A 22,075-nucleotide genomic window follows, 5' to 3' on the forward strand; every position below is an offset into this window, starting at 1 on the left:
GTCAGAGAAGGCAAACAGATTCATATGAGAATTAATCCATGGCCACGACTATTTTGGGGGGGGGTTACAGTTTTTAGCGCTGATGTCTGTGTGGTCTTTTAACTGTGGTGTAGGGTGGGCAGGATCTGGGGTGGGGCCTGAAAAATGTTGTTGTATGGGGCCTGTGGTTTCTAATGGCAGTTTTTATATCAGTGTAACCATATCAGGGACTCTCCATTCTTGTATCTATTATTTTTGCACATGCCTCTATTATGTGCTCTAGTTTACTGATGATTGAGAGGTATAGCCAATTGATGTCTTTAAAAATCTCAAAGTAATGAAGTTTTGAAACTTCCAAGGAGCCAACCAACAAAACATCATATGATATTCAGTGTCCCAAGATGTATCAGCTTCTGTCCTGTTCTCTGCATTGCTTCCTCTTTTAAGTAAAAGTTAAAAAAAGTACCTTTCTTTTCCCTTGTTGTAGAAACCAGTATAGCTAGTAAAATTTCATAGGATTCATACCTGTCTACTAAACTTTACTTACACAGTTAAAAGATTTGCTCCAGTCTCTTTGGTGAAGTCCATAGAAATGTATATTTGTGTTGTAAATTCTAGTGTGACTGTAGCATACAAACTTTAAATAGTGCATACCAAAAGGGGAAGCTCAGTGTTAGTACTAACAAAGCAAATAGATGAATTATACACCAACATTCACACTTTTCTCTAGTAAACTAAATACAGGTGTTAATATACCCCTTAGTTTTGATTATAATGTAACTATAAATAAAATGTGGGATATTACAGAACTGTAAATTATTTAGGTAGTCTTCTAAATCCCTGTCTCCCTCAACATATAAACTCTCTGATATTAGTCTACATATACTGTATCTCCCTTTGTTTGCCTCAGTTCCCTTATCTAAGCAAGATCGTTACACTTTACTTTTCCTAATTATTAGCTTTTTTTCTTGTTTAATTATGTAATTGTTAAACATAAACATTGGTTATGTCTTCATTGTTAGTGTCTGCCTGCTTGTTCTGTTAGTGTCTGCCTGCTTGTTCTGTTAAAAAATATATGCAGTGTGTTAATGTAAGGACACAGAAAAGGATTTCTGTGGTATTTTGTTTGCACTGCAGCTTCTTCATATGAATAAGGAGGGAATCATTTTTCTGAGAAAAATTTAACACTATAACAGCCGCCGACACACATTACAAAAAGAGGGGGCAAAGTATAAAAGCTCACGGCCTCCGGCCTCCTGCCTTTATATTAGGGATGTACCGAATCCAGGATTCAGTTCGGTATTCGGCCAGGATTCAAATTCAACTGAATTCTTGTGCATGGCCAAACCGAATCTGAATCCTTAAAGTAAAAGTAAAGTAAGAAAATTTTTAAGCCGTGCACGAAGGCTCTCTTTTTCCCAGCCCCTGACTTATTTGTATATGCAAATTAAGGTTCGGATTCGGGTCAGTATTCATTGACAGAACTACCAGGGGAGCAGGGGGTGTGAGCGGGCCAGGGCCCCCCCGGCAGCCCGCTGAAAATGTGGGCCGTACAGAGGGGGGCGGGGCCCGGCTGCGCGTCACGCACCAGGGCCCGCCCCCCTCTAGGATTGCTACTGTCAGTATTTGGCCTAATCTTTCACAAAGTATTCGTGGGTTCGTTCGAAACCAAAAAAGTGGATTCGGTGCATCCCTAATTTAAATGTTTATTGGTTTTAATGGTCCCAGAAAGTTGGGCCTATGATATATGTTTCAACAATGAACAAGCAGGTCTAAAGAAAGTATGCAGCCAATATTTGTAACAGTAAGATAATAATCATGCCCAGAGGGGCAATCTGTAATGGACTTTTTTGTTTTAGATAATAATCATGCCTGAAGGAGCAATCTGTGGTGGACTTTTTTGTTTTAGATAATAATCATGCCCGAAGGGGCAATCTGTGATGGACTTTTTTGTGTTTTAGATAATAATCATGCCGGATTGGCAATCTGCGACTTCTGTGAAATGCCAGAGGGGCTACTGTAAATTGCCATAGACAGTCACTATTTATGGGCTGGTGGATGTCAATTTGGGCCTCTGTAGACTTGAAACATCAAGGACTATTTTGACTCCTAGTCCAGGGCTGATAATAATTACACTGGCATCCATTACTACCTTGGCAACATAAAATGCAAATATAAAGGCAACAGAAAACAAATACCAATCTCTAGTAAAAGAATATAAGACAATAATAATTGAACAGAAGATGTTTTCACCTATGTGTGTAAATAATTACTATTATATTAAATACTTGTATGTTATAGTAAAAAGGACACTTAGGGGCACATTTAGTAAAATTTGAATTAATCTCATTTGTTTTTGGAAAACGAATCCAGCCAAACTCCATATTAACTCATTTATCAATAATTTGTCTCTTTAAAAATTAGGAGCAACAAATGTATTTTAAGAAGTTTGCTCCATTATTGTCTCCACATCTTACTAACATGTTCAATGCCCTGATGCGTGGAAGTAAACTACATTCAGACTCTATATTGGCGCAAATTGCATTAATACCCAAGCCTAATAAAGATTTGTTAGAGTGTGGTAGTTACCGCCCTATCTCAATATTAAATAACGATGTAAAAATTTTAGGAAAAATATTGGCCACTCGTTTGAATTCATTTTTAGCAACCCTTATTCATCCTGACCAGGTAGGGTTTGTCCCCAATAGAGATGGTGGAGAAAATATAAGGCGTTTGATACAATTAATATATACTCTTAATACCTCACAAACTTCAGCCCTAATCCTGGCTTTAGATATTCAAAAAGCATTCGACTCAGTTACTTGGGACTATTTATATTATGTGTTAAGAAAATGGAACTTTGGGGATAAATTTCTCTTATCTATCCAAGCTTTATATAACACTCCACAGGCTTTCCTAAAATGGGGTCCTTTTGCTTCTGATTCGATTACTTTGTATAGGGGGACGAGACAAGGATGCCCACTTTCACCGTTATTATTTATTCTGGCGATTGAACCTCTAGCAGTATTGATCAGACAAGACCCAAATATAACTGGAATAACAATAGGTCAGCAAACTCACAAGCAAATGTTATTTGCTGATGATATATTATGGACGGTGACGAAACCGCTTACATCCTTACCACACTTGTTTAATAATCTATTTCAATTTGGGCTCATATCTGGACTGAAGATTAATTCTATGAAATCTGAAGCCTTACCTTTGAATATTTCCCAATCACAGAAGAAATTGATTCAACTTAATTTTGACCTACAATGAAGCGATAAGCTATTGAATTATTTAGGGGTAAAAATAACTCCAACTCTTGAAGGTTTATACCGAGCTAACTATCCACAACTTTGGGCAGAAATTGAGAAGTCACTTAGGGCTTGGTCAAAATTGCGCATATCATGGTTTGGTAGGATAAATGCAATTAAGATGATACTATTGCCTAAAATATTGTATTTTTTTCGGGTCTTACCGATAGAAATTGCAAAGTCCCATCTCAGCAAAATTCAATCGCAATTTATGAAATTTATTTGGGGGGGGAAAAAGTCGCGATTATCCCAAAAAACAGTACTATTGCCCAGAAATAAAGGTGGCCTAAATGTCCCCAATTTACTTTACTATTATCAGGCTGCTCAAATTATGCCGCTAATTCACTTTTATAGACCCAACCTTCCCTTATGGGCTCAAATTGAAGTAGCATGTCTGAAAACAATAAACCCTGCAGTGTTACTATGGATTCCTAAACAAGACAGACCTATTGCTTCCACCCCAGTGCTCAAAATGGCATTATCCGTTTGGGATCAAATCATACCTAAAACACCTTTAAAATCTCCACACTGCCCAGCTATGCCTGTGATTGGGAATCCCATTTTTGAACCAGGGCTACAAGATAGGGACTTTTGTTGGTGGAAATCGCATAATATGATATACGTCACCCACTTTCTTGGCTTGAAAGGCCTTAAGGACTGGTCTGTTATAGTTGAACAAAACAATCCCCCAAAATCAGAATGTTTTCGATATATACAAATACAGCATTTTCTTACCAAACTACTTAAAGGGTGTACTAATATTTTGACCTCTTCTATCTGGGAGCAAATGTGTGTTAAATTTCCTTGTAGTGGAGGAATTATATCCATTCTGTATAAAGAAATTTTAGATTCCTCGATTTCTTCCATTCCAACTTATTCTAAACTATGGGGAAAAGAAATGGGCATCACAATAGATGAATCTACATGGCAACAAACTTGGGCCAATACGACTAAGATTTCAACAAATATTTTAGCTCAGGAAACATTATATAAAGTTATTTCTGGATGGTATATGGTTCCCACAAAGTTACATAAATTTTATCCTAATTCTAGCCCGCTCTGCTTTCGAAATTGTGGCATGGACGGCTCTATGTTACATATTTGGTGGCAATGTAGGCAGGCGTTCAGATTCTGGTCCAGGATATTTACGTTAATTGATTCGATTATGGGAATCAAACTTCGAAAAGATCCTCTGATGGTACTGCTTAATACAAATATTCCAATTTCAAACAAATATCATAGTAAACTTATACAATTTATCTTTACAGCAGCGAAACAGACCATTGCTGCATCCTGGAAAAAGTGTTCAATTCCCATAATTATGTTCCGGCTCAAAATGAACTGGTTTATGATAAATGAGAGAATGTTGAGTGTTGCTGCAGATAAATATGATGTCTACACCAAAATCTGGACACTGACACTTGGATATTATATACCAGGTTATGATGCAAATGTCTGGCGAGAGCTTTATGGTTTATTTACTTGTTTTGTTTTTTTTTCTGATTGCAAGATTGTAACAAGGGACAAGGTTAGATGGTATTGAAACCTACAAGATGGTACTTTGTGTAGTAATAGGCACTGAATTAGGAGCACTACTGTATCTTTATAGTAAACACGGAAATGGTTATTTAAGTTTGTTAGTTTAATTTTTTATTGATATGCAATTTCCAAAGTCAGAATGTTTTGATTTATGCTGTATAGTTGAGAGAAATTATGGACACTAAAGTTTTTTTTTTTTCTTGGCCCTCCGAGTACTTGAATGTGATGACTTTGTCCTCCTCTGCCTAGGAGAATATTTATTTTCTGAAAATAGAAATATATGTAAAAACCGGATATGACGAAAGTTAATACTGTATTGTTATCTAATAAAAAAGTTTTAAAAGAAAAAATAGGAGCAACAGAAAGTCGCGACAAAATCGAGCGGCAAATCAAAATGTACAATTGACACTCTGAAAACTCAATTTTATTTCTTATTATTGGCTGAAACCCCTGAATTTTTCCACTTATCCAGTGCGGATCATGATGTCAAGGAAACAACTTCATGGACAGCTGTCATTGACTTCTATATGATCTCGACAGTTTTGAGATGGCTTATTTACGGATTTTTAGCAGCTTTCTGGATATGAACATTTTTTTTCCATGAAGTTTTTTTTCCCCCCTAAAAACCTCGACCAGAAAAAATCAAGGTTTAATAAATGGGCCCCTACTGTTAAATATAAGGATAAAATATAGTGTCTTGCAAAAGTATCCAGACTCTTGCTCAATTTTATAACTTTACTTATTGAAAAAAGAATCCTATGCTATAATTTTGCTCTCTCTTATTTTTATTTCAAAGCTGAGAAACTCAAAATTGGGTGCAGATTTACGATGTATTGATATGAACGGAACAAATAGGTAGTAATAACAAGCAGGGCTAATTTACTAATCCACTGCAACACAAACCCAACTGTTTGTACAGCATAATCATCACAACATGACTGGTTGTACAGATAATACTTTTAGTATTAGGGTTGCCACCTTTTCTGGAAAAAAATACCGGCCTTCCTTTATTCTTGCCGTTTTATATTAATAACATTGGCTTCAAGCATAATTTTTACTGGCCAGACAGGCAAAATACCGGCCAGGTGGCAACCCTAGTTTGTATGTATAGTTTTATTTACATAGCACTACTTGACATGGAAACACATTACTGAAATTCACAGGGGAAATAAGAATATAAAATACAAAAATACAAATGTTAATAGACAAAAAAAGGAGGTAATTTGGGGTAATGATGTACGAGGAATTCTGCCGATTTTTCACTGCCAGAGAGGCAATAGAAAAAGCAAAGCTTGTACCAGCAAATGAATTTCCCCATGCACATGAATAAAAAGTACCATCATTTTTAAGGCAAAATTTTGTTCAACAACTACCTCCCAACTGTCCCTTTTTCGGAGGGACAGTCCCTCATTTGTACTGGAAAGTCCCTATTTTCTCTGCACTGAACAGCCAGAAAAAGAAACAATGTTTCTCACTTCATTGGCTTTTAGCAGAGAGCACAGAACAGCTAACAAATAAGATACTTTGTAACAATTTTGAGACACAAAAAAAGTTTAGATAAGGAGAATTATTTTCAAACTTTCATAACCTGCCAAATTTTGTAAAATGAACATGGTAATTAGGGGGTGTGACCAGGGAAAGGGGCGTGGTCAATAATGCGAAACATGTTTTTGTCCCTCATTTTACTTCCAAAACGTATGCAACTACACTAGGTTACACTTTACACGTTTTGACTGAACAGTTTCAGTCGCTGCATTCAAGTAGAACTCAGTTGCGTGCCACGCCTCTATACTGTAACTCTACCCTACGTAATACTTTCGGCGCTAGTCGCCCTCTTCTAACAAGCCGATTCAACACAGTGCCTGATATGTATTTTTCTTCACGTTAAGAAGAGCAGTGGATGTTACAAAAAGGTCTAAATTTGGTGTGCGTTTTAGTTTCACTCCAAGGACTACACCTTTAAATTATTCTCCGGACATAGCAATGCATCAACCGGTCCAGAAAAGTAACCAATCACGAGCATCCGCTCTGACATTATTTCCACCAACCAGCTCGCACCTCACAGTTTGACTCGGCAGCTTTGCCTGATAAACTTTACGCTGGACTCGGCCGCGGGGGGTCACTAGGGATGGGCGGGTTGTGGGTGACGACAGGGCGTTGTTAGCCAATCGATCTTCTCTTTGTCATAGATTGACGCTGTCCATAGCCAGTCGTTCGCAGCTTCTGGTATTTCCTGTATAGTAGTTTTTAATATGGCGAAGACTTACGATTATTTGTTTAAACTGCTACTTATCGGCGATTCTGGGGTCGGGAAGACGTGTGTGTTATTTAGGTTCTCAGAAGATGCCTTCAACTCAACCTTTATATCCACTATAGGTAAGTCAGGGTTTTTGGGTGGGGAAGCAACTGGTGGGGTAAGTGGAACAGGGGGTGAGTGATTGGGCTTCTTTGTGGCTATATCCTTACTTCACTGGGGGGTATGGGGATGCCGGTATGAAGATAAATTAATATCAAGAAGGAAATAAGTCACCTGCCTGTCTCTGTGGCATAGGATTGTGCTTTCAGCATAAATTTACATCTGCTTCCCTGTTTTATAACTGTAACGTGTCACTGTACAGTAATACATCAAGAAACATCTTATTTGTAGGTACATGATATTCAAATCTGTAGCGCTGATATATGTCTGAAAACATCATCCAGTTGCTATGGAGCTTAATAAGTGCTAGTGTACATATATGGGCAAAAAAGAGAAGCCTCAATGAATACACACCATAAGGACTATGACTTGTCATCTGTACCATAACAAACCCATGTATACTTATTTTTATTTGGTCCCTTTAAACAGTAGAACATACTATGTCATCCCTGTGCTAACAACAAAACCAGCAAATCTATATATTCATTTTAAAGCTGGCAACATAGCACCTGATTTGCAGGGGGATCTATTCTAGATAGCAATGGCTATTTTTGAGTCTAGAGTGATATAACATTTTCCGACAAACCTTTGTACTCCGTGACGGGCTGAATAGTAAAGGTGAAACTGAAGTCACTGTGAATAGAAAGGGCAAGTCTTTTATTCTTAAGGGTGTAAAGTTGCTTTATATGCCTATGTTCATGCAAAGGGACACGTGGCAGCAATGCGTGGGATGCTCATTTTGTATAATCTTTCTCGACTAAAATAAAAAAAAATAATAAGGGTATAGTTTCTCTTTTAAATAGTTTTTCTTAAATAGACCGTAGGATCAGCTAGTTTAAATATGTCCCATCTCTATATATTCGCACGTTTTTTTACATGTTAGTGTGGCTTTACTAATGCAATATCCACAGATCTGCTTTGGTGGTCATCGGTTGTCTTGTGAATATGCATAATACAAGGCAATAAGCAATTGCAGCCCCATTCATATAATATATGTTAATATATGTTATAATTTATGTGAATATTCTGTGAGTGTGAGAGATGAAAAGTAATCTCTGCTTTTAAAAGATGCTAATAAAGATACCTTGTCTCTCCCTGGGTAACCCCTAAAAGTCGTTTGGCATTCAGACACCGTTGTTCATTAAAAGAATCGTACGTCTCTGAAATCCCAGTCGTTTTCTTTAGTGTGAACACTTTAATATCTGACACAATGCTTTGAGATGTATGGGGAAGTTCAATCATGTGCTCGTCAGACTAAAGCTTGAAATGTCACCTTTTTGGTCTGAGAGAAACTAGATTGGCACCTGTTCAGCAAAGACGTGGCAGTTTTTTCACACATTTGTGCTTAATGCTTTAATGATGATAGCTGACTTTATTGTGTGTAATGAAATCAGGATTGTAATTACTGGAGTAGTAAAACTGCCAACACTCAGAGAAAGAACTTTCTTTTAATCCCTTTCCTGCACTGACATTTTATTTCTCAGTGGACAAGAGGATCAACCAATGATATAAATCAAAGCATTACAGTTCTCAATGAACTAGAACTGTAGAGCTCTACTATGCAGACCCAGCTGGCAGTCTATTGGCCCTTATATGAGGCCAAAACACTTACCCTGTGAATAAGATCTATAAAGCTTGAAAAAATTGAATCTGGGAAGCACCACACCTGGCCATCCTCTCCCAACAAATTCCTCCATCAGATCAGCATGATTTTGCCCAACGCTTGGATGGCCAAATTAGGCAAAGATCCTGTGAAATGGTGACCTGTCCAAACAAACATTTTAAATTATAATTTGTAATAAGCACATCCCTTTTTACTTACCTGAATCAGTCAGAATATGTGTGTAATGTTATTTATTTGTAGCAACATTTAAAGGAGAAGGAAAGTCATAATCATTGGGGGTACCAAATTGTTAGGTATCCCCAGTGATTATAATCAGTTACCTGAGACCTCAGTCAGTGCTCCTGTTTACTGAAAGCTGCACCAGCCTTGGGTCTGTAGGAACACTATATACACTGCCATCTTCTCTCTCTCTCATTCGGATACCTTGTGATTGATGTGCACTGTGCCTGTCCACAGTAGAGTGAAAATATTAATTAAACTGAAATCTGGCATTTTGTTCTGCTGCCCATGTGCACCTGGCTATAGAGAGGATCAGTGCAGAGTAATAAGATGGCAAAATTGCACTCCTACATTAGTACTCAGGATTGCTCTGCAGTTTTTGTCAAACAGGAGTACCAGCTCGGGGTCAAGGTAAGCAATTGTCAGTCACCCCAATGATTATGCCTTTCCTTCTACTTTAAACCAGGCTTCATATGTTATGGTTTTCAGGTTATTTGCCTTCCGTTTTCATCCTCTTGCAGTTTATAATGCAAAAAAACATTCTCAGAGGCCTGATTTTTATTTTTTCTCTTAGTTTTATCATTGTATTGGGTTTGTTGTCTCTTATTCATTTGCCACCTGGAGAGCTGTAGTGTTCATTCCAAAAATACACGAAAAATAAATGCTTCTTAAAGACCAGTTCCAAAGTGACGTTTAAATATCACTGTCTATATCATTATTTTTCTGGTAAACTACCCTTTAATAAAGGGAATAGAGGATTTTAGTAATCAAGGTAGTCTAGCCAAGGTTGAAACTGTTACATTGTAGAAAAGCATCTTAAGGGGTTTATGATCTTTTTGTATAATTATATAAAGTAACATACAGTAAGCTGTCTGAATGCTTCCTTATCAGTAGATTTTTTTTAGAGATCACATGTAACTTGAAATGAAATGTGGATTCGGTTTTAGATATTGAAAAATGTTGAGTTCTGTGGAATTCTGTACCTGAAGCTTGTATTGGCACATGCAAAAGGTAGTTTCAAGTGGGGAATCACAAAGTTACAGGTACTAGTATATTCAGGACATTGAAAATCATTTTCTTCTTGGGGATCAAAGTGGAAACTTTGTCCCCCCCCCCGCCAAAACATTGCCCACACTACCAAACCAAATGTAGCACTTTTAGGTAAATCGGCACAACTGTATCTGTGAAAATCTTTAGCTTACAAATGATCTATGCGCATCAGATTTTTTCTTATGTTTTGCCAGCACACAAAGAAATAAATGCAGGTGGAAAAATCATAGCAGTCCCAACCCTATGCCAAAATGCCATTGTTGTGATGCTATATGACAGATGTATTTGATTTTTTCTACAATAAAATAAATGCTGTGTAGAAACCTTCTTAGCACACAAGGTTGTATCATAACAGCTTATGCAGTGCTCAGTGGTAATGTAGTTTGATTTATTGTATAAATGTAGTTGTCGATACACAATAGATCATGTGAGCTTTCAAATTTAAGGCTGGGTTCATACAATCGCCTTTAATACTTTAATGAAGTGTCTGAAAAATGCTTAGTGGGATCCCTGTGCCTGTTGCCACATGGTAACGTCTGTTATATTCCTATTCCAGTAGGGATGCACCAAATCCAGGATTCGGTTCGGGATTCGGCCAGGATTCTGCCTTTTTCAGTAGGATTCGGCCAAATCCTTCTGCCTGGCCTAACCAAATCCGAATCCTAATTTGCATATACAAATTAGGGGTGGAGAGGGAAATTGCGTGTCTTTTTGTCAGAAAACAAGGAAGTAAAAAAATGTTTTCCACTTTTTTTTTTTTTCCATGTTTTCGGATTTGGTTCGGTATTCGGCCGAATCTTTCGCGAAGGATTCGGGGGTTCGGTCGAATCCAAAAAAGTGCATTCGGTGCATCCCTATATTTCAGTGCTGCACAGTACATAACCTTATTATCAAGTTATTTTTCTGGAGATCATTGCTGGCCATAAACTGAGTAATGGGAGCACCACTAGCACCATTATAGTGAGGTCTGTTTTTAGAAGTCTGTTTAAATTTTATTTAGAACTACCTCAGATTAAAAATACAACAATAATCAGTTTTATAACCAATAGAATTTAATTTGTGGGATCTACTTTTCGTGTATCTGAGAATGGAAGGGTATTTTCAACTAAACAACCAAGTTAAGCTGGTTATACATGTGTCTATGTTTAGTAACAATTCAACCTATCTAGACCATGTTAATAGCTTATCATGTATAGAGTCAAATGTACAACTTGCCTGACTGATGGACAGCTATCTGTCAGGCATCATAGTCCCCCATATTGTGAGGACTTCTTTGGACACCTCAGGGACTTTCCAGTCAATTTGTCCCATGTAATGAAAGTTGCTTTTATGGATCTCTTTTGTACCAGGAGATACAGTTTCTCTACTGTAAAAACGAACAAGCCTTGATTAGGAACATTTACCAACTCAGACCCATACGTGGATGATATAGTTGCTACACTAAGCAGAAATTCCTGAACTCCACCCCACATTATTATGGTATTGGCTATATACTGTATGTCCATTATGTGTCTAATGAATCCATGATTTGTTTGTAAGCTGCGTGATTCATGCATCCACTACTACATCCAGCTAGCCTCCAATTGTAATAAAAGGCATTACATTTGACCAGGAGCAATAACCCACATTAAATGAACTGTAACAAGTATTAAAGTAATTAAAATATAATGTACTGTTTCCCTGCACTAGTAAAACTGGCATATTGGCTTCAAAAACACTATATAAATAAGCTGCTGTGTAGCTATGGGGGCAGCCATTGAAGACTTGGGTTACATAGCAGATAACAGAAACACTTTGTAGAATCCCATTTTATTTCATTACAAAGCATATCTGTTATTTGCTAATTATCCTGTGCCTTTTCTCCTTATTCAGCTTAAATGGCTGCCCCATGGTTACACAGCAGCTTGTTTATATAGACTCTAGTAGTCACATAACTTTTACCAATGTGGACAGTGTCGGACTGGGCCGGCAGGGCACTGGGAACCCAGTGTGCTCTGGCCCTCATGGGGGGGACCCCGTGGACTGCCAAGAGGGCCCTTCATTTGCAGCCCCAGTAGGCCCCCAAGGCTGCAGTCTGAACCTGAATGTGGAGCAACATTACATTATATTTAATTACTTTAAAACAATTTTCTTTTTTGTGTTACTGTTCCTTTAACCAGTTAGATATTTGCTTGTTAGCAGGTGACTGTTAAATACTGCCTGCTGTAACCTTTTATTATATAACCCGATAGCTAATATGTATTTTACAAATACAGGAAGTTCATTTTCTAGGAACAATTCTGCTCTTAAATGGCAACATCATATTTTCCTTAAGCAGAGCTTATATATAGAGCTGGTATATAGAACAAGGCATTTGCAAAATGTCATAAATGTAAACCCGGTGCCTGTAAATGTTTATAGCTGTTTAACAAAGAAAGATGTCTTTAAATATGTCATTTTAGAAAAATCATTGCACCAAAAGAGAGAATGTGAGGACGTTTCATGGTAGGCGAATTACGTGTAAACAACAAAACAATGTAAATAGATGACGATGAGTCACGTAGGTAATTGTCTGGTTCTTGAAACAAGTTGCTCATGTTTCATGTATTGGCCATAGAACCCCCTTATATTAATATCCTTAAACGTTACAATAGGAGGTATCTGTTTTGTATAAACATGCCATAGTTGAAACCTTTGCATACATGTCCTCTGCCTCCCAGGACGATTTTATGAGCTCAGATGATCATATTTTATCAGAGATTTGGCAGTTTGTAAGCCTTGAGCAATTGATGTCCGTTTGGTGTTAAATGAGTGTGCCAGGATCAGTACTTGCTGACGCAGAGTTATCTAAATAATACAGAGATGTGAAGCAGAGTATAAAAGCAACACCCTGCACTGTTGAATTAGCTTCATCCACCCTGGGTTTGGTTTCACGTTGCGGTTGCTATTAAAACAGATACAAAAGGTTAACAGGGTGCCTGTCACTTCCTCCTATGTGTGCTGTCAGCAGGAAGAGCTGACTTATCTGAAGCTGCAACTTGTTAGCGAGCAAATGGTCACTCAATAATAACACATCATAGGGAAGAATATTTTGTATGTAGAGTAACCAGGATGGAAAATGTTCAACAAAGTGAAAAGGCTGGAGGAAGGGGCCTTTAACTTGGGCTTAGAGCTGACTGACTCATACAACTGCTATATAGACACTTGAATGAATATATATATATATATATATATATATATATATATATATATATATATATATATATATATATATATATATATATATTACTTTTGTTTATTGAGAGGAATAAAAGCTCTACATTAACAAAGGATATAAAACACTGAAGCAGCCTCTCTCCTCTTTACAGTATTTTTTCTATCCTGCTGATCATTAGGGAGATAAACGTATAACTCATCCATGTATATACATAGCCCATCCATAGATATGCTATACATATAATATCTATTATACATAATTCAAATGTAATCCAGCACAGCTGCATATTAACCTTCAGTTTATTTATATTTGCTTCTTCAGATGGTTTTGAGATCCATTATCCAAAAATCTCAGAATTACGGAAAGGCCATCTCTCATAGACTCCATTTTATCCAAATAATCCAAATGTTAAAAAATAATTTCCTTTTTCTCTGTAATATTAAAACAGACCTGGTCTATACAGCAGTTGTACGAGTCCCAACTAAGATATAATTAATACTTATTGGAGCCAAAACCATGATTTTCTAGTAGACTTAAAGGGGTTGTTCACCTTCCAAACACTTTTTTTTTTTTGTTCAGTTGTTTTCAGATTGTTCCCCCGAAATAGACTTTTTTTCATTACTTTACATTATTTATTTTTTACTGTTTTTCCAAAATCTAGGTTTAAAATTAAATGTACTTGTCTCTGGTGTTTCAGTCTGGCAGCTCAGTAATTCAAGTGCAGATTCTAAACTGTTACAATTTTGCAACATTGAGTTGATACATTTCTTAGCAGCATCTCTGGATTATTAGTAACTATTGTATCAATTCTAACAGCTGCCTGTAATGAAACCCAGAGATTCTGCTTGGCAGGGACAAAGATAAGAAATGTATCAGCTAAATGTATCAATTTAGAACAGTTTACAGGGTCGGCGACCCCCCCTCCCAGAGCATCTTTAGAAGGTGAAAAAAGACACTTTACACTTCAATATTAGAAAAACGGTGAGACATATGAAAAATTGAAAGTAATTGGAAAAAGTCGTTATTTCTGGTGATCTATCGGAAAACAACTAGTTGTTTGAAGGTGAACAACCCCTTTAAGGTATACAGATAAGATTTACAGAAAGATCTGTTATCTGGAAAACCTAAGGTCCTAAGAATTCTGGAAAACGGGTCACATACCTGTACTTGTCTTTACTTGTTACCATTTGCAGTCCTATTTATTTAGCTTATGTTTGACATGGCTATATGGTTGTATAAGTAGTAGTATCCAGAAACACTACTATAGTTCATATAAACAAGCTGCTGTGTAGCGATGGTGGAAATTGAAAAAAAGGCTATATGGCACAGGATAATTAATGCATAACAGATAATACCATTATGTTCCACAGAGCTTATCTGCTGTGTAACCTGAGCCTTCTCTCCTTTGAATGGCTGCCCCCATTGCTACACAGCAGCTTATTTATATGTATGTATTTATGTATATTTTTATTTGTAAAGCGCTCCTTGAGGGCAAAGCACTGTACAGCAAAACAATAAATTAGTAGTAACAAACAAGGGCCCATTGGAATAAAAAGTAACAATAAGTGCATTATTAGAAATACAATTCACATAAAAAAAAAATATATAATTACAATACAGATTAAGTGCTCAGTGTCAAGGAAACAGAAGGCTAGAGGACCCTACCCCGTAGGGCTTACAGTCTAAATGGGAGGGTAACATTCAGAAGGGTATTAAGGTGCTGTATATAATACATATATGAACAATAGTAGTGTTTCTGAAGCAAACACAGCAGTTTTACCAGTGCAGGGCAACACTGCATTATATTTTTATTACTTTAAAACACTTTCATTTTGTGTTGTGACTTACTTTAAGTAGCCTTAAGGTATGGTAATTCATATTATGTAAACAATCCCTTATCTGGAAAACCCCAGGGCCCAAGCATTCACGATAATATATCCTATAGCTGTATATTATGTTTGCCCTAACTAATAATAGGCCTGTGATGCACCAGTAAATATGTTCGAAGAGTGTAGGCCTGTGGCACACCTGGAGTTTTAATAGCTTTGTTTCTCTCATGGGGAAAACATGCTTCTTAGGTCGGATACCGGCGGTGTCAGGAAAATATCACTTTCCTACCAATGCCGACCTCTATAGGTTGTATATGTTCTATTTATGTTATTAGGAATTACAACTTGGATTTCCAAATTAACTCTTGATGGCCATTGTTATTAATAGGGAAGGTTGGCAGCCCTAATTACAACATGAACTTACATGAATACAAGTAAAATGGGATATGTTGAACATACACATTACATGGAAATAGCGACTAATACAGAAAGTACACTGGGCCCTGCTCAGCAAAGCTTGCAAGCAAAAACTGAGGAGTTCTGAAATGCAAGGTAAATTGAAAGCAGATGCAGGCTGGAACGGATGATGTGATTGCGCCCCACAATGCCCAAAGTCATAAAGCTGTGCTTCCAGTGACTTTAAAAAAAAGATAAACAATGTCCACTATTTCATATTGTTTGATGAGCCCTAAATATTCCAATTTCATTTGCACCAATTGTCCTGATGGAATACTGGTTCTGATAAGACCAATTGTGAAGCTGGTTAGGCACACACAGCTGATAATGTATGAACCATAGTTGTTTTTTTTATGATGAACGGTGCTTGTATGCCGGCCCACCAGTGCTGACTGATATCCATGTACAGTTCAATGGACAGTGTTATGGAATTTTCCTTCACCGTTTCCTTCATTGTGAAGTGATGGCTTCTGAGGGCAGGGTTGGATCACTCTGTAAGCCTAAGGGGCATGAAAATGGTAAATTTTTTTGCATCCCACCACTCGGCAATTCAAGTGTCTGCTAATATTCTGCCTACTGTTATGGAGCCCTTTTACAAACACACATAAAATAGTTCTTAAGCACTTAATACGTGTCATTGTTTGAGTGATACAAACTAGTACAATGTCAAGACATTCCAAGGCATTCCATTGCATTGAAGATGTTTTGTGCTATGTGCTGATACAGGTTGGTTTTAAATATCTTTATGTTTACCAGTACTGTTTTTAATGTTATATTACCCCTCAACCTAAAGTATAAAATACTTGTCCTTCAACTAGTATTATTGTGTTTGTAATTTTTATATAATGTATAACTTTTCTTCACAGGTATTGATTTTAAAATCCGAACAATAGAATTAGATGGCAAAAGAATTAAGCTACAGATATGGTAAGATGTTTATTGAATGTATCTTGTGTTTGCAGAATAGAAGAAAAAACAGACTAAGGACTGAAAAGCTGCTCATAGCTACATTGTGTCCTTGCCAAGTGAATCATAAAAATGCAATGATAATTAAGGTATCTCTGAGAGGAGCAGAGGTGATTGACCAGAACTTAAAGGAAGTCAAGGGAGGTGATGTAGGGAGGAGCAGGGCTTTGATTGTTCGCAAATGTATGCTGTCCTTTTCTTAACAGGCATGCCATTAAAGAGATTTTTACCTGGGGCTGGATATGATGTCTTTTAGGAGAGAGAGCAGGAGAATTCTAGCAGAAGAGTTTAAAATTGACTGCAGGGGGGGAGAGGTGGGGGTTTGGGAGGCCCATTAGTAGGAGATTGCAATAGTCTAAACAGGATAGGATAAGGGCCTGGATCAGTGATCTAGCAGTTACTTGTTAAAGGAGAAGGAAAGGTTAAAACTAAGTAAGCCTTATCAGAAAGGTCCATCTAAATATACCAGTAAACCCTCCAAAGTAGTGCTGCTCTGAGTCCCCTGTCAAAAGAAACACTGCATTTCTTTCCTTCTATTGTGTACACATGGACTTCTGTATCAGACTTCCTGCCTTCAGCTTAAACCTCATTGCCCTGGGCAAGAGCATGCTCAGTTTGCTCCTCTTCCCCCGCCCCCTCCCTTCTCTGCTGTAATCTGAGCCCAGAGCAGGGAGAGACTCAGTCAGGAAGTGATGTCACACCACGTTAATACTGCAGCTCCTATCCTAAACAAACAGAGAGTTTCTAGAGCTTTTTACTCAGGTATGGTAAAACATTCTACAGAATAAATATAGCATTCTAGCTTGCACTATTGCAGCTAATCTATTGGCAATAAAATGCCTCCGTAGCTTTCCTTCTCCTTTAAAGGAAGGGGGTATTTTTGCGATATTACAGAGGAAAAAGTGTCTGGTTCTGGCATGGACATTAATATGATTAGCAAAGGATAAGGTTTGGTCAAAGATCCCCAGGCAGCATGCTGAATCAACAGGATTAATGGTCATGCCAGATGTAGTAATGGCAAAAATACGAGTAGGGTCAGGTTTGGGGATGGAAGACGAGAAGCTCTTTTAGCCACATACAGTTTGAGTTGGCACTGATTCATCCAGGTTTAAATCAATACTGTGTCCAGAGAACACACTTTCTGTGCATATGCACATTTCTACTTTTCAGTGGGAGCATCCATCTTGTTTGCCTTGGCTGAGTGGTTCTCCATAGGCTTTACTATAACAGCAACCCTGTTGGTTTCACATAGTACTGTTCTGTTGAACCTGTAAAATCTAACAGTTCCTTCCTAGATGTTCTTTGATGTGTGTGTGTGTGTGTGTGTGTATGCGCAGAGGCTGCATGTACATTACATTGGTAGACAGCATATGTGCTAAATCCTTTGTGTTTTATTGAGATCTTCACTCAACTTTTCGGGGTTTCCTCCCCCTTTCTCTCACTGAGAGAAATTGAGAAAGGGGGAGGAACCCCGAAATGTTGTGTGAAGATCTCAATAAAACACAAAGGATTTAGCACATATGTTGTGGGGAGTGTCATCTGACTGTTTTTGTTTTATGCTAGTATCTAGTTATACTGCACTAAATATTATTTGGCACAAAAATATCATGAAGCAGTAGATTATGTTCTAAGGAAATGAATGAAAGTTGTTAGATGTATGTTGACCACAGCATATAATATTTTTTATTATGCTGGTTTTCCAAGTTTTGGTTAGACACCAAGAATGCAGCATGCAAATAAGTTAATTTCAGGTGTTGCTGTGAATAAGATATTTATGCTTTATTTGTCATGTTTCTGTTTCCTGAAAGTGTGTCTTTCAAGCTGCCCTGCATTCACTTTGCCTTTACCCGGTTGATAGGGAACAGACCATGCAAGCTACAGTGGGAGGTTATCAGCTGCTGTCAAGCTTTTCCCAATTGCTTCTTTAATACTATGATCACGTTCATTCTGATACTGAAGGATTTAGGCATAAATGACCAGTCATGCTGTTTTGCCTGTTTATAAGAAATGTAGTTTTTGGCATAATGGGCTAATATATTTTAAGACTCATGATGTAGGAAATTTGAGACACTTATTTCTCATTAATTATTTACCTTTTTGAGCAATGGCATGGGTCATTTTGTTCACTATAATTTAGCAGCAGCAATATCTACAGTACACCTCTTTTTGGCTACAGATATACAGCATCTATTACAAAAATGTTAGTGCTTTGTAAATTATTTGGTAAAAAAAAAATTACAATTGAAAGCAGAATTTGCTTAACTCCTGGTTACTTCTTGATCAATGTTGCAAAAATCTTGGTTCCCCAGCAAAGACAGGTCTGTTAAAGGAGTGGTTAACTTTTACTATGTTGTAGAATGATCAGCACTGAGAAACTTTGCAGTTATTTATTTTTTAGTTTAAATGTTTTGCCTTCTTCTGACTCTTTACAGCTTTCAACTGGGGGTCACAGGCACCCCATCTAAAAACAAATGCTCTGTAATGCTACACACTTTTTTGTTCTTGCTACTTTTTATATCTCATCTTTCTGTTCAGATCTTGTCCTATTCGTATTCCAGTCTCTTATTGAAATCGGTGCATTGTTGCTATTGTAATTTGGACCATACCAACCAAATTGCTGAATAAAAAGCTAAATAACACAAAAACCACAAACAATAAAAAATGAAAACCAGTTTGTCTCAGAATATCACTCTCTACATCACAGTGAAAGCTTAAAAGTGAACAACCCCTTTCAGCTGCTTGTCTTACATTATTCCAAAAGTTAGAGCCAACAGGGCAGAAAATAAAAAGGGACAGATGCTGCTTTCAATTGCAATATATATACAAATAACCTAATAACAATAGAAAATCTGTAATGAATGTATATTGTAAAGTTGCTTAGAATTATGTTTTCTTTTATTAGACAAATGCTTTTTGGGTTGATATTCTCTTTAAATATGGGATTGTAATAAATATTTTCATATCTTAAAGAGGCAATTAAACAATCAAAACAAATTACTGTAAAATTGCTCAAAAGAGAGCAGTTTACATTATTTATTTGTTACAAAATGCAGCCAGAGACAAGATTCTCATCATTACCAATAACAAACCCCCCTTCCCCTTTTTTCTGCTTGCATTATTGATTTGTTGTAACACTGTTGTTCTACAATTCTAGGGATACTGCGGGACAGGAAAGGTTTCGTACAATCACCACTGCATATTACAGAGGGGCGATGGTAAGTAATATACTAACGTTACCACATATTACAATTACAAAAACACATCAACACCTATGTTCATTAAATGAGATGCATTTCTGTTGTAAGTAGAGTGGGGCTAGTATACTGTCATGCTATTTCTTTTTTTTTTTTTTTCATGTTCTTAAACCCCCCCCCCCCAACTTATTTTGTAACTACAAAAAGCATACATTTTTAAAGTCTCTGTTCCTTGAAGCAAGATAAACCTTTTTTCTTTTTCTAAGATAGCCTCAGTTAGAGTCCTGCGCAGGTCCTTTTTTGGTACCCGACCCGTACCGGCAACCTGCAGTCCGCAACCCGGACCCACAACCCGCATTCTTAACTGCTTGGACCCGCAAGTAGCTTATCCGGACCTGCGAGCCGCTGACCATCAAGAATCAGGAAGTGCTGTCATTGTAAACCAGAAGTGACATCATTGGAAGTAGACATGATCAGAAAAAAAGGAGTAAAACCGGTGCTGTCATTGTGACCTGGAAGTGACGTTGTCGGAAGTAGCTGTGACCAGAAAAAAGGAGTAAATATCGCAATTGAAAAGACCCGTCACGCGACCCACAAACCCTAAGAACCGCCGACCCGCGTCTGTACCCGGAACTTCTATCCGCAACACAAATGCCCGAGGGGCCGCTCTGTCCTGTGTTTAAGTGGGCTGCCGGCTGCCTGATTAGATGCAACACTGCACTTATTAAACACTGCGCCCGTTTTTGTAAACTGCAGGCTTTTTATTTTTTCGGACTGCCCAGCTGCTCAGACTGAGGGGATAAGCACTGGGCCGGCAGATCGCTCACCACTAGGACCCAGGAGCAGCTTTTCCTTCCTACACACTGTGACAGAAGTTTGCCCGATCGTCTTCAATCTGAGGCCCGCCACCTGCCTGCGATCTTCCTTTGTCAGGGGAGAGCAAGCGAGTGCCAGAACAGCAGAACAGCCAATGAGCTGCAGGTACCCTCACATTGATCTGAATTTCCTGCCCACTGTTCTACTGTCTCTTTCACTGGGCTCTGGAAAAACTGGGTATGTTAGTGGCTGGTTTATGTTTTTACCTATTGTATAACATTACTGTAATGTATATGACATGTTTGTGTGAAAACAATAAAAAACACTTGGGAAAAAAAAAAAAAAAGTTTGTGGCTGACTAGTTTCCAGATTCCCCCTCTGCCCTCAACCCCCCCCCCCCACCTAAACTTTGTGCAGGGAGAATAGTGGTTAGAACTATTGAATTTTTACTGTATGTATGTATGTATGTATGTATATGTGTGTGTGTGTGTGTGTGTGTGTGTGTGTGTATATATATATATATATATATATATATATATATATATATATATATATATATATATATATATATATATCTCATTCAAAAAGACCAGCAACACTGGGAATTTTGGTGAAACGTCAAGTCAAAAGTCTATATTTTTAAAGTGCATATACAGCCAACGTTACACCCTGCACCCTCACTAATGGAAGACTGGTTCGGAGTGCAAGCATTAAATTTGTGATTTATACAGTCCACCAAAGAGCCAGCACTCACAATAATGAAAATAATGTGCCTGGGTGCAGCATCAATAAAGAAACTCTAAATCCAGCAAATAAGATCCGCACTCTCAGGTCTTGAACAATACATTTTTATTATTTTTAAGACCTGAGAGTGGGGATCTTATTCGATTACTCCCAGTCCGGCCCTGTTTACTTCCTTCTGTTGCACGAACAACAGGTCACTTTGTCACCCTGATAAGTAAGTATATTACACATTACTTCACAGGAAATGTTTAATCATTCACACCAGTACCTGCCCTAGTCAAACTTCCCTGCCACATGCACACAAATACAAACACTATGGTCAATTTCATCAGAAGCCAAATAACTTACAAGAATATTTTTAGGTGTGTGGGAGGAAACCTACACAAACATAATGAGATCAAACTGGAGGAAACCCACGCAAACATAGTGAGGACACACTGTGAGGGATGAGTGCTAACCATGATGCTCCTGTAACATTGTATAGCACTGATTTTAAACAGCACTGTATAATATTTTCAAGCTAAGTGACCTACTATACTACCTGCTATACTGACCTACTACAGTGCTTACAATTTAGGAAAGGAAGCCTTAACCCCCATTCTCCATTTTTGCAGGGCCCTCTACCCCCCACCCAACCATATACTCCTCACTGTGTAAAACACCCTTTGTAGGACCCCCATTTAAATACAGAGTTATGCAAAAGGGATGGCTGGTGCTATGTTAAGCCATG

At 37.7% G+C, this 22,075-nt stretch overlaps 1 protein-coding gene across 1 annotated transcript in view; it reads left to right on the forward strand.

Moving 5' to 3' along the window:
* Positions 1–6,929: 6,929 nt before the first annotated feature.
* rab8a.L (RAB8A, member RAS oncogene family L homeolog) overlaps positions 6,930–22,075 on the forward strand; it is a 29,174-nt gene continuing 14,028 nt past the window's right edge. The window contains exons 1-3 of the mRNA XM_018255775.2: positions 6,930–7,211; positions 16,492–16,552; positions 19,746–19,806. Coding sequence (XP_018111264.1) covers positions 7,088–7,211; positions 16,492–16,552; positions 19,746–19,806 — 246 coding nt within the window. The 5' untranslated portion in view covers positions 6,930–7,087. The remainder of the gene's footprint in view (positions 7,212–16,491; positions 16,553–19,745; positions 19,807–22,075) is intronic.

The sequence above is a fragment of the Xenopus laevis genome, chromosome 1L, assembly GCF_017654675.1.
Source record: "Xenopus laevis strain J_2021 chromosome 1L, Xenopus_laevis_v10.1, whole genome shotgun sequence".
NCBI lineage: Eukaryota > Metazoa > Chordata > Amphibia > Anura > Pipidae > Xenopus > Xenopus laevis.